A 13,048-nucleotide genomic window follows, 5' to 3' on the forward strand; every position below is an offset into this window, starting at 1 on the left:
CGGGAGTGGGAAGAGAGAGGCCAAGTGCCAGAATAGGCGCATCTTCCAGATGTGCCTTTTCAGGGGTGGCTGGGGCAGATGTTTGTAGCCAGGGGGGCCAATAACCATGGACCCTCTCTAGGCTATTAATATCTGCCCTCAGTCACTGGCTTTACCACTCTGGCGGAGAAAATTGCGCGGGAGCCCACGCCAATTTTTTCCGCCATTTAACCCTTTATTTTAGCAGCTACACCGCCAAAATTTTGCACATACACACTACTAACATTAGTAGTGTGGAATATGCAAAAAAAAAAGGGATAGGAGATGGTTTACTGTATGTAAACCATGTCTCATATCCTGTCGGGTTTGGGAAGGAGAAATGAAAAGCCGGCAATTGAATTACCGGCTTTTCACTAACACCGCTGCGTATTTCTCGCAAGTCACACTGCTGGTCCGTGTGTAATCCGTATTTTTCTCGGCCCCATAGACTTTTATTGGCAATTTTTTTTGCGCAATACGGTGACAAACGCAGCATGCTGCAATTTTGTACGGCCGTACAAGACCGTATAATACGGAACAGTAAAATACGGCTGATAGGAGCTGGGACATAGGGAATCATTGGGCCGTGTGTTATGCGTATTTTACGGGTGTATTTTCTGCGCTCATACGTCCGTAAAACTCGCCAGTGTGACGCCGGCCTAACTCATGCTGGATGGTACATTTGGTGCTCCATTTGACCACCCATTAGTTGGCTTATTCTGAGGCTATCTCAGACACAGTGTTTATTGCAGTGTGGCATTTTAACCCCTTAATGACCGCCAATATGTCTTTTTACTGACCTTAGATATGAGACTAGCATCCCCATACAGGTGACAATCCAGCTGCTGTTGGCTATCCACTATAGCTGACAACTTCCTGCATTAGCCATGATCAGTGTTGGGGACCGTACATATGTTTAACCCCTTAGATGCTGTTTTTTTAATAATGACTACAATATATAAATGGTTAACAGTGTGGGGGCTCCCTCTTAAACCCCATCGGCACTCTGAGATCATGATCGTTTGGCCCTGATGTTTGCCATGACAATTCACAGCCAACTAAATCTCCAAGCACTAAAAAATACTCTGAGGACCCCCGAGCATGCTCGGAAAATCTCGAGTAACAAGTGTATCCCTAGTCTCTACATCACGCCCATCAGCTGTTGGTCGCCGTCCTACTTCATAGGTAACACCTCTTGTCCCGTGTGACAACTCACGCCTGCTCAGAAATATAGCCATGAGCTTATGTACCGGAACTACGTTTGCCAGCGCATGCGCACTTCTGTTTTTCGGCTTTGCCTGCAGTTGGGCAAAGCGTATTGCGCAGGCGCACAAGGCTATTTTTCTGAGCATGCGCGAGTTGTCGCACAGGACAAGAGGTGTTACTATGGAGTAGGATGTCGACCAACAGCCAATGGGCGTGATGTAGAGACATGAAACCAGTCGGTCCGGACTGAGAAATTACCATACAGAGCTGGACACATAAAAACCATTTTTGTGAGTATACAAGGGGAGTCGGGGGTGCTATAATGATGTAGGGAATTCATAGCAGACGCTTAAAGGGAACCTGTCACCCCCCCCCCCCCTGATGTTTTTAACTAAAAGAGCCACCATGTGCAGCAGTAAGGCTACGTTCACATTTGCGTTGTGCGCCGCAGCGTCGGCGACGCAACGCACAACGCAAACAAAAACGCAGCAAAACGCATGCACAACGCTGCGTTTTGCGCCGCATGCGTCCTTTTTTTGGTTGATTTTGGACGCAGCAAAAATGCAACTTGCTGCGTCATCTGCGCCCGGACGCGTACGCCGCAGTGACGCATGCGTCGCAAAACGCAAGTGCAACACATGTCCATGCGCCCCCATGTTAAATATAGGGGCGCATGACGCATGCGGCGACGCTGCGGCGCAGACCCCAAATGTGAACGTAGACTAATGCTGCATTCTGTGAAGGTGGCTCTTTTTCTTTGGGGTCCGTTCAAACACTGCAATAATCAATTTTTATAATTTGCCCGCCATACCTTTAGTCTGTCCAGGGGGCAAGTCTTTTCCCCCAGGACACAGACGCCTTCCAGCCATCACTCATTTCCTACGTGTGCCGGTCGCCGCCTCCTCTGCCTTCATTAACTTCCCCGGCGCCTTCGCTGTAAGTTCCCATCATGTGATGGGAGTCAAAGACAGAGGAGGCGGCGCACGGAGGGGCTGAGTGATGGCTGGGAGGCGTTTGTGTCCGGTGGGAAAAGATGTGCCCCCTGGACAGACTAAGGGTGTGGCGGGCAAATTATAAAAATTGATATTTCAGCGTTTGGAGGTACCCAAAAAAAAGAACCACCTTCACTGAATGCAGCATTAGTGCTGCACAAGGTGGTTCTTTTAGTTAAAAATGCCAGAGGGTGTGACAGGTTCCCTTTAATAAGGCAATATTTTTAGCTGCTATGCCATAAAAGTGGTGACAGATTTCCTTTAGTAGATGCAATGAAATCATGTGTGAACAATTTTAGTGACTTTGGACGATGCGTCGGGAAGTTGAGACTGAGCCACTCGTCACCTTTGAGCAAACACAATATATTCAATACTTGCTGGCCAATGGCTAGTCGGTAATACAGATGTTACTTACAATGTTGTCAGCGCTATGTTGCAATGTTTGATAGGCAATAGATCAATGTAAAACTTGACCCTATTTAAGAGTATTGCTGGTGTGATGGTGCATGTGTTTCCTAATGGGTTATCTGAAGCTATGACAGTGAAGTCCGTAGAGCCACAGTATAGTCACTGACCTGGCCAAGGGAAGTGTCCTGTGGATAAGTGAGCATGGCCGACAAACTCCTCACAGTTTACGCCCAACAAAAGTTGCCTGTTACCGCAGTAGTTGGCAAAGCTGTTGAAGCATCAAATTTATTTTGGACCCTGGATCAAAACCGACGTGCAAATCTGTGTATTGTGGCCTAATGCACTTCTGCATTGAATTTTATATTCTTTCCAGTTTCTTCTTTTGGAGTAGCTGACCTCTTTTACGGCCGAGGTTTAGATACCTTTTTTGAGTAGCTGACCTCTTTTACGGCCGAGGTTTAGATACCTTTTTGAGTGTAACACATCTAATGTTTGCATATCTGACCCCTCATAGGGATTTTTATAGATATTTGCAAATGAGACATGCCATAACGCACCGATTTCCTTTTCCTAGGATGCGTGTATACAGATATCCATTGATAGGAGTGCTAACAACTCAAGGGCCCACGGCTATAATATCCTCCCTATATACGGTACCTTTCTACTAAACTCCAGGATTGCTTCTCAACTTGCTGTAGAGAGTAAATGGCGGCAGTTAATCCCCTCTATAATAATAATAATCTTTATTTATATAGCGCCCACATATTCCGCAGCACTTTACAATTAAGCAGGGACATATACAGACAAATTCAATACAAGTTAAGACAATTTAAACAGTGACATTAGGAGTGAGGTCCCTGCTCGCAAGCTTACAATCTACAAGGAAATGGGGGGGGGGGGGGGGGGACACAATAGGTGAAAAGTGCTTGTTATTTCAGGTCTGGCAATTATAATAAATAGGGATTTTCATATAAAGCTGCATGATCCGGTCATCAGCCCGTGTGTTTAAGTGCAATAGTCAAGTATCAAGTGCAGTTATCATGTGCATGGAGGGTGTGGAGACAAATGAATAGTAGGGTGCAGATTTAGAATAATATTTGGAAGGAGGGAACAGGGCAAAGTTAGTTTACTGAGTAGTTGATGTGGTAGGCTTGTTTGAAGAGATGGGTTTTTAAAGCGCGCTTGAATAGGTCGGGGCTAGGTATCAGTCTGATCGTCTGGGGAAGTGCATTCCAGAGAGCTGGCGCAGCACGAGACAAGTCTTGGAGACGGAGGTGCCGGGTTCGGATTACTGGGGATGTTAGCCTTAGGTCATTTGTAGAACGGAGGGCACGTGTAGGGCGATAGACAGAGATGAGAGAGGAGATATAAGGCGGTGCAGAACTGTGGAGGGCTTTGTGGGTGAGAGAGATGAGTTTATACTGGACCCTGTAGCGAATGGGTAGCCAGTGTAATGACTGGCACAAGATGGAGCATCGGTGAAGCGGTTGGACAGAAATATGACCCTGGCTGCCGCATTCAAGATGGATTGGAGAGGAGAAAGTTTGGTAAGAGTGAGACCGATCAGAAGAGAGTTGCAGTAGTACAGACGGGAATGAATAAGAGCGACAGTAAGAGTCTTAGCAGTTTCAAAGGTGAGAAAAGGTCGGATTCTGGAGATGTTTTTAAGATGCAGGTGACAAGAGCGAGTGAGTGATCGGATATAGGGAGTAAAGGAAAGTTCGGAGTCGAATATGACCCCAAGACAGCGGGCATGCTGCTTGGGAGTTATGGTTGAACCCTCCAGGGTAATTTCGATGTTGGGTAGAGTGAGGTTAGTAGAAGGGAGAAACACAAGAAGTTCCGTTTTGGAGAGATTAAGTTTAAGATAGAGGGAGGACATGATGTTAGAGACAGCAGACAGACAATCCTTGGTATTTTGAATTAAGGTAGGGGTGATGACAGGGGAAGAAGTATATAATTGGGTGTCATCAGCATAGAGATGATACTGGAACCCAAATCTGCTGATTGTTTGTCCAATAGGGGCCGTGTATAGAGAGAAGAGGAGGGGGCCTAGGAATGAGCCCTGCGGAACCCTGATAGTAAGGGGACGAGGAGAGGAAGAGGAGTCGGCAAAGGATACAGTGAAGGAGCGGTCAGAGAGGTAGGAGGAGAACCAGGAGAGGGCTGTGTCCTTGAGGCCTATGGAGCGGAGCATAGTGAGAAGGAGCTGGTGATCCAGGAGAATCAGCAGAGAGCAATGACCTTTGGATTTAGCTGTTATTAGATCATTAGAGACTTTAGTGAGGGCAGTTTCAGTGGAGTGTACAGAGCGGAAACCAGATTGTAAGGGGTCGAGAAGAGTTATCCGAGAGATAGCGGATTAGACGGGAGTGGACCAAGCGTTCCAGGAGTTTAGAGATGAAGGAAAGGTTAGATACAGGTCTGTAGCTAGCAGTGCAGTTATGGTCCAGGGATGGCTTTTTAAGTAAAGGGGTTATGATGGCATGTTTAAATGAGGAGGGAAAGATACCTGAAGAAAGAGAGGGGTTAAATATTTTAGTCAGGTGAGTGGTGACCACTGGTGAGAGAGACTGCAGGAGAGGTGAAGGAATGGGGTCACTATTGCAGGTTGTAGGCCGAGCAGAAGCGAGGAGCTTGGAAACTTCTTCTTCTGAGACAGGCTCAAAGATGTCTAGTGAGCTTGAGGTGCGGCAGGGAAGGGGATCCAGGCACTGAGGAGATTGGGCTGAGATATCCTGATGTGGTTGATTTTTTCTAGGAAGTAAGTGGCCAGATCCTCACCACTAAGATCGGTGATGGGGGCCTGTACTTTAGGTTTCAGGAGGGAATTTAAGGTTTCAAAAAGTCGTTTTGGGTTGTTGGATAGTGAGGTGATGAGGGTGGTGAAGTAGGATTGTTTGGCCAGATAAAGGGCAGAGTTATAGGTTTTGAGCATGAACTTATAGTGGATGAAGTCTTCTGCTAAGAGAGACTTTCTCCACAGCCGCTCTGCACACCTTGAACAACGCTGAAGAAAGCGTGTTTGCATAGTGTGCCAGGGTTGCCGTTGTCTGTGTCGGGTCTTTCTGCGTGTAGAAGGTGCTGCTTCATCTAGGGCATTCTTCAGTGTATTATTGAAGTGTGACAATGCTAAGTCTGGACAGGAGAGGGAGGAGATGGGGGCTAATGATGATCAGTGGAATGAAGCACTGGAAGCACATACGATGGTGACGCCGGCTGCAAATAACAAGTTAATTCAACTATATATACTTCACCAATCCTACTTGACCCCCGAGTAGACTACATAGATTTGGCAGATTGGTAACTGATGAATGTCATAGGTGTGGGGAATCGGGAGCGGACCTCTGGCATCTTATCTGGAATTGTGGGATAATACATAAATACTGGAGTGAAGTATGTATAAATACTGAGTGAATGATATAATCCCATATGCGAATATATTACCGTATATACTCCAGTATAAGCCGACCTGAGTATAAGCCGACCCCCCTAATTTTGCAACAAAAAAACTGGGAAAACGTAATGACTCGAGTATAAGCCTAGGGTGGAAAATGCAGCAGCTACTGGTAAATTAAAAAAAAAAAAGATACCAATAAAAGTAAAATTAATTGAGACATCAGTAGGTTAAGTGTTTTTGAATATCCATATTGAATCAAGAGCCCCATATAATGCTTCATGCAGTTCTTTATGGCCCCATAGATGCCCCATATAATACTCCATGCAGTTCTTTATGGCCCCATAGATGCCCCATATATTGCTCCATGCAGTTATGGCCCCATAGATGCCCCATATAATGCTCCATGCAGTTATGGCCCAATAGATGCCCCATATAATGCTCCATGCAGTTCTTTATGGCCCCATAGATGCTCCATATAGCATTGTGCCACATGTAATGCTGCTGCAATAAAAAAAAAAATGACATCGTCGCTGCTCCTCAGCGTCCCGTCTCTCCGCACTGACTGTTCAGGCAGAGGGCGGCGCGCACACTAACACGTCACCGTGCCCTCTGACCTGCACAATCTCAGCAAGAGGACGGGAAGACGGAGCTGCGCCCGGCGGATGGAATGCGGACAGGTGAATATGACATACTCACCTGCTCCTGGCGCGGTCCCTGCCTGTCCCATGGTACCGAAGCTTCTTCCTGTAATGAGCGGTCACATGTACCACTCATTACAGTAATGAATATGCGGCTCCACCCCTATGGGAGTGGAGTCCGTATTCATTACTTTAATGAGCGGTACCATGTGACCGCTGAATAGAGGAAGAGCTGCAGCGCGGGAGACCATGGGACACAGGCTGGGACAGCGTTGGGAGCGCCAGGAGCAGGTGAGTATGCGACAGTCCTCTCTCCCCCTCACCCGCCGTCCCTGCCGCCGACCATGACTCGAGTATAAGCCGAGAGGGGCACTTTCAGCCCAAAAATTTGGGCTGAAAATCTCGGCTTATACTCGAGTATATACGGTATATAGAAATAGTGGATGTCCCCAGATATGGGAGAGATGGTGTGATTCACCCTTAACCCACCTATCTCCGAATGCCATGACTACATCTAGCTCACAACACGAACCCTGATGTATATCCTTTCCAGTATATGAAAGTGATGGTATATGTAGACTTAAGGGGTGTGTTTTTATTATGACCCGAATTGGTGAGTTCTGATCCTGTAAGTGCCTTGTTTTTTGCTCATATTTATAGTATTTGTCTATATTTGCCCACTTTTCACATGTAAAGCGCGATGGAATAAATGGCGCTATAAAAATGTATTATAATAATAATAATAATTCTGATAAAGATCCTGTTAATTTGTGTGCAATGCTTTGTAATGGAAATTGTCTTAATTTGCTATGTTCCATTCTGTTTGTTCACTTTTCTTTTTGTTTACCCATTATTGAGCTTGTAATGTTACTTACATGTTATTGTTGAAGGTGACCTTACACCGCAATATTATATGTTTTCTTATCCTGTCAAATCTTTCAATAAAAAGTAAAAAAAAAAAAAAAAAAAAAGGCTATCTACGGTAGTTAATGGACTGCAGGGACAGCCCTTTTATTGCTGAGTTTGGGAAGTTCCCTCTTTCTGACTCAATCACTTGCAACCTTCTGCGCTGCTGCTATATAACGAGATAAGCGCAGCTCTTTGTCAGCTCCTGACTGGCAGTGGGAGAAAATGCTTACCGTACTTTGCTTGATTGAACAGAGAAGTACTTTTGTTTATATATTTGTTCGCTAATTATTTTATTCCCTTTTTTTGCATGTTGGTCATTATGTAACGTTATCATTTTTCTTCCTTATTTTTCGTCTTGTCTTGCACTCATGATCCCAAATATCAGTGTCTGTGAAGCACGGCTTTTCATGCCTGATATTTTGAAGCCAAAACTAGAATTGGACGACCGAGAAATATGTCTTACACCATCCTTGGTCTTGTTTTTTAGTGCAGTGTTGTCTGTACAAGTGGTATTGTGTTTGCTGAATATTTACAGTATTTTGCCAACTGTATGAATTTTGCATTAATAACTTGTAACAGCCCTAATTTTTTCAAAACAATATTCTAAAAGGAAGTTACATTCTGATCTCATACTGAAGTTTGTTTTTTTTTTCCTTAGCGGCAAGGATGATGTTGACATTGATGCCCTTGCTGCAGAGATAGAGGGCGCTGGAGCTTCCAAAGAGCAAAAAAGTAAAGCGAAAAAGAAAAACAAGAAAAAGCAAGAATATGAGTGAGTTTAATTTTTGTTTCATTTGATGTAGGAGCATCAGACAGACTAGCGTCTTCTTAGGCTGGGTTCTTCTCACCGGTAAATTGCTACATACTGAAATGTGTCTTCATTAGTGATGAGCGAATGTGCTTGGATAAGGTGTTATCTTGGTATGCTCGGGTGCTAATGCAGTATCTACTATGTGCTCGAATACTTTGTTCGAGGCCCGCAGCTGCATGTCTGTTTGACAGCCGCTACACATGCATGTATTGCTTGTTTTAGACAATCCCTACATGCATGTATTGCTTGTTTTAGACAATCCCTGCATGCATGTGTTGCTTGTCTTAGACTATACCTGCATGCATGTATTGCTTGTTTTAGACAATCCCTACATGCATGTATTGCTTGTTTTAGACAATCCCTGCATGCATGTGTTGCGGCTGTCGAACAGACGTGCAGCTGCGGGGATTCAAATATAGTATTCAAGCACACCGAAGATACTGTATTAGCACCCGAGCATGCTCAGATAACACCTTATCCAAGCATGTTCGCTCATCACTAGTCTTATGTTGAATTTGTTTTTATTACTCAATATTGAAAACACAAATAACACTACAGTCAACTAAATATATTATGATCAATTAAGTCACGCAGGACATACAAAGCTTTTAAAGATATCAATATTATACAAGAATATAATCAGATCGCTCGATATTGCAACAAGCAACCAATATTTTCATATTGGCAAATGAGAGATTAGTCTGAAAATTCCAACAAAGAAATTTGAATGAAAAAGAGGGAAAGAAACATATGTGGGAAACCATGTGAATATGAACTATAAATAAAAAGGAAGATAAAATTCTTAAAAAAAATAAATACTTTTTTTTTTTGGGGGGGGGGGGGGGGCGGTTAAAAGGGAGAAGGAGGGTGGAAAAGGGAGGGGGGGAGATGTGGGAAGTAAGGCGACAATCATAAGGTAAGCACACAGCACCATCCCATGGCTCATCACTGGTCTTCATGTTCACACAGCCGTATTTTTGGTCCGAGTGCTGTCCGTGAATCAAACAGCATGTTATTCAATCATGGACCGAATGTCCATGTGCAGAAAAAAAAATCGCATCATTTTTCAAGTCTCTTCTGTATTTTGGATGACACTTGCCTATTCAAGTTTATGGGTGCACAAAAAAAAATCAGATCTGATCTTCTGTATAGAATGTGATTTTTTTTCTGAATAAATTGCTATGATTAACATAAGACACATAATTTGATCTTTGTGTATTTTAATAACTACTATATAGCTGATGATACAAATGCAATCAGTCCACAAAAATAAACTAATAGATGAGAGGAAGACCCCCATTGCTTTTATTTTTTTTTCATTTGAGATTTGCTTTCTAACTGCAAAATTAAGCTACTTTGTTTAAACAAAAGTCTTGCCTTTTTTAGGGTATGTGCACACGTTGCAGATTTGCCTGTGGAATTTTCAGCACAGATTCTGCATCTCTTGGCAGAAAACGCAGTAAAAAATCCACAAAGATTCGATGCATTTTTTATGTGGATTTTCATGCATTTTTTCTTCATGCGGATTTTTATGCATTTTTTGAAAGCTAAATAAAGATCTATTATTGAACAAAAAAAATTGATGTCATTTCTTGTCCAACCCCTTCATTTACATACTCCATTGAAGAATAAAGTTTACACACACAGAAGGATAGATGGATAAATCTATAGATAATAGATAGTTAATACCAAGCTCGATGTTTAGTAATAAACATAATAAAATGGTACATAAAGAGTTAAATAAACACACACACACATACACACACACTCTGCGTTAGGCCGGGGTCACACTTGTGAGAAACTCGCACGAGTCTCGCACCTCAGTACCCGGCACTGTCACCGGCACTAGGGACTGGAGCGTTCAGCTGCATAGAAATACATGCAGCCGCACACTCCAGTCCCAAGTGCCGGCGGCAGTTTTGGGTATTGATGCGAGAGACTCGTACGAGTTTCTCGCAAGTGTGACCCCGGCCTTAAATGCAATATTTGTTTAATTTATAAAAAAAAAATATTGAAAAAACAAATGGCGTGGGCTCCCGTGCAATTTTCTGCGCCAGAGAAGGAAATCCAGTGACTAGGGGCCAATGTTTGTAGCCTGGGAAGGGGTTAATACCCATGGATCTTCCCAGGCTATGAATATCAGCCTGCAGCTGTATATTTAGCGTTTACTGGCTATTAAAATAGGGGGACCCTCCCAAAGAAACGTGAGGTCCCCATATAATTTATTGCCAGAAAAGGCTATGCAGATAGCTGCGGGCTGATATTCATAGCCTAGGAAGTGGCCATGGATATTGCCCTCCCGGCTACAAACACCAGCTCATAGCCGCCCCAGAAATGGTGCTGTAAGATGCGCCAATTCTGGCACTTAGCCTCTCTTCCCACTGCACCCTGTAGCTGTGGCATATGGGGTAATAGGGGGTTAATGTCACCTTTGAATTGTAAGGTGACATCAAGTGGGCTTAGTAATGGAGAGGCGTCAATAAGACACCTATCCATTACTAATCCTATAGTTGTTAATGGGTTAAATAAACAAACAGCCAGAATAAAGTATTTTAATGAAATAAAACACACAGTTTTGCCATCTTTATTGTTCTACCAATCCATGTGACGCCCTCGATCTCCTGGAAATATAGAAAAAATAATAAACCAACACACATACTCCCTGGTCCAACGCAGTCCATTTAATATCGAGTGTCGCACGACGATCTCCCCTATAGAACAGTGACATCAGGAGATGTGACACACTGACAGGAGACAATGGCTCCTGCAGTGTTATCACTGAGGGTTCAATGGCCCCTCACTTTACGGCACTGCTGTGTGAGAATTTTCCCATGCAAGTGACAGTATGAACTCTGCACTCACAGCGGTGGAGGGGTACAGTGCGGAAGGATACCTTCCGTTATTTTATCACCGGAGCCCGTGGAGAGTGGTCGCATCTGCCGATGTGACAGCTCTCCACGGGAGATCGTCGTGGGACACTAGTTATTAAATGGATTACATGGGATCAGGGAGTATACTGTTTGTTTATTTTTTATTTTTTTACAGTTGATCGAGGGCGTCGGGGATTAGCTGTATGGTGAGTATGTACTGTATGTCTATATGTATGTACTGTATGTGTGTGGGTTTTTTTTTTTTTTTTTCCTTTTACCCTTGAACACAGTAGCCGGATGATGGGACTACTACTGTCCCATCATCCGGCTAGCTGTCACTGTAGTAGGCATAGCCGGATGGGACTAGTAGTCTCATAGGATGATGCGCGCGCGCACGCACTAACGCACGCACGCACGCACGCACGCACGCACGCACGCACACACACACACACACACACACACGCACGCACGCACGCACACACACACACACACACACACACTCTCCGCCCACACACTCTCCCCCCTCCCGATCTGCAGCGTTTCTCTCAGGCACATCCGCAGCAAAACCGCAGATCTTTTTTAACCCCTTAGTGACGGAGTCAAATTTTGGAAATCTGACCAGTGTCACTTTATGTGGTAATAACTCTGCAACGCTTCAACATATCCCAGTGATTTTGAAATTTTTTTTTCAAGACACATTATACTTTATGATAATGGTAAATTTAGGTCAATATGTTGTGTGTTTATTTATAAAAAATATCAAAAACTTGAGAAAAATGTTAAAAAATTAGTTCAAAATTTGAATGATTATCCCTTTAATCCAGATGGCCATACCATAGCAAACCATTGATAAATAACATTTCCCACATGTCTGCTTTACGTCAGCACCATTTGTAAAATGTTATTTTATTTTGCTAGCATTTTAGGAGGATTAAAAATGTAGCAGCAATTTTTCATTTTTTCAAGGAAATTTACAAAATTTATTTTTTTAGAGACTTATCCATGTTTGAAGTGACTTTAGGGGACTCCTATATTGGGAAACCCCCAAACGTGATACCATTTTTAAATCACCACCCCCTGACGTATTGAAAACTGCAGTCAGCTAGTTTATTAACTCTCCAGGTGCTTTACAGGAATTAATGCAAAGTGGCATGACAGAAATGAAAATGTGTATTTTTATCACCTAAATGTCTCTAACTTCTGAACAGATTACTACAGCCTTTAGATTCTTAGGCCACTATTTGGTCATGAATTGCCATGACAAACATCAGGACCACAAAATCATGATCTGAGGACACCAATTTGGATAAAGAGGAAGCCCCTACACTCTGTTATCTATTTATACTGATGTAGTCACTACTGACAGCACCATCTAAGGGGTTAAACAGATATGTACGGTGACAACACTGATCGTGGCTGATGCAGCAAGTTGTCAGCTATAGTGTACAGCCGAGAGCTGCTGGATTGTCACCTGTATGGGGAGGCTATTCTCTTATATCTAAGGTCAGTTAAAAGACGTATTTGCTGTCATTAAGGGGTTAAACCTGGTTTGTTTTTTAAACATTTAAAAACCTTAAAATGGAAGTCAATGGGTGCAGAAACGCTGCCGATCTGCAAAAAGAATTGACATGCTGCGGAAAATAAAACGCTGCAAATTCTCAATTTCCCATTGACTAACATTGGTAGTGCACCACACTGCGAATTTGATGCAATTCTGCGCGTCCAAAAACACTATGGATCCGCATCTAAATCCGCAATGTGTGCACATAGCCATACTGTTGTAGCTTTTGTGCAAT

The 13,048-nt window shown here is 43.5% G+C and overlaps 1 protein-coding gene across 3 annotated transcripts in view; it reads left to right on the plus strand.

The window, feature by feature from the left end:
* The window catches only part of EIF5B (eukaryotic translation initiation factor 5B), a 90,993-nt gene that overhangs the window by 11,737 nt on the left and 66,208 nt on the right, over positions 1-13,048 (plus strand). For 2 of the 3 annotated variants that reach the window (XM_077296544.1, XM_077296545.1), the window contains exon 2: positions 8,230-8,343. In XM_077296544.1, the coding sequence (XP_077152659.1) occupies positions 8,230-8,343 (114 nt within the window). Of the gene's footprint in view, positions 1-7,802; positions 7,828-8,229; positions 8,344-13,048 lie in introns of those variants that run through there. The other variant, XM_077296546.1, reaches the window with a different exon arrangement.

Source organism: Ranitomeya variabilis, chromosome 3 (assembly GCF_051348905.1).
Source record: "Ranitomeya variabilis isolate aRanVar5 chromosome 3, aRanVar5.hap1, whole genome shotgun sequence".
NCBI lineage: Eukaryota > Metazoa > Chordata > Amphibia > Anura > Dendrobatidae > Ranitomeya > Ranitomeya variabilis.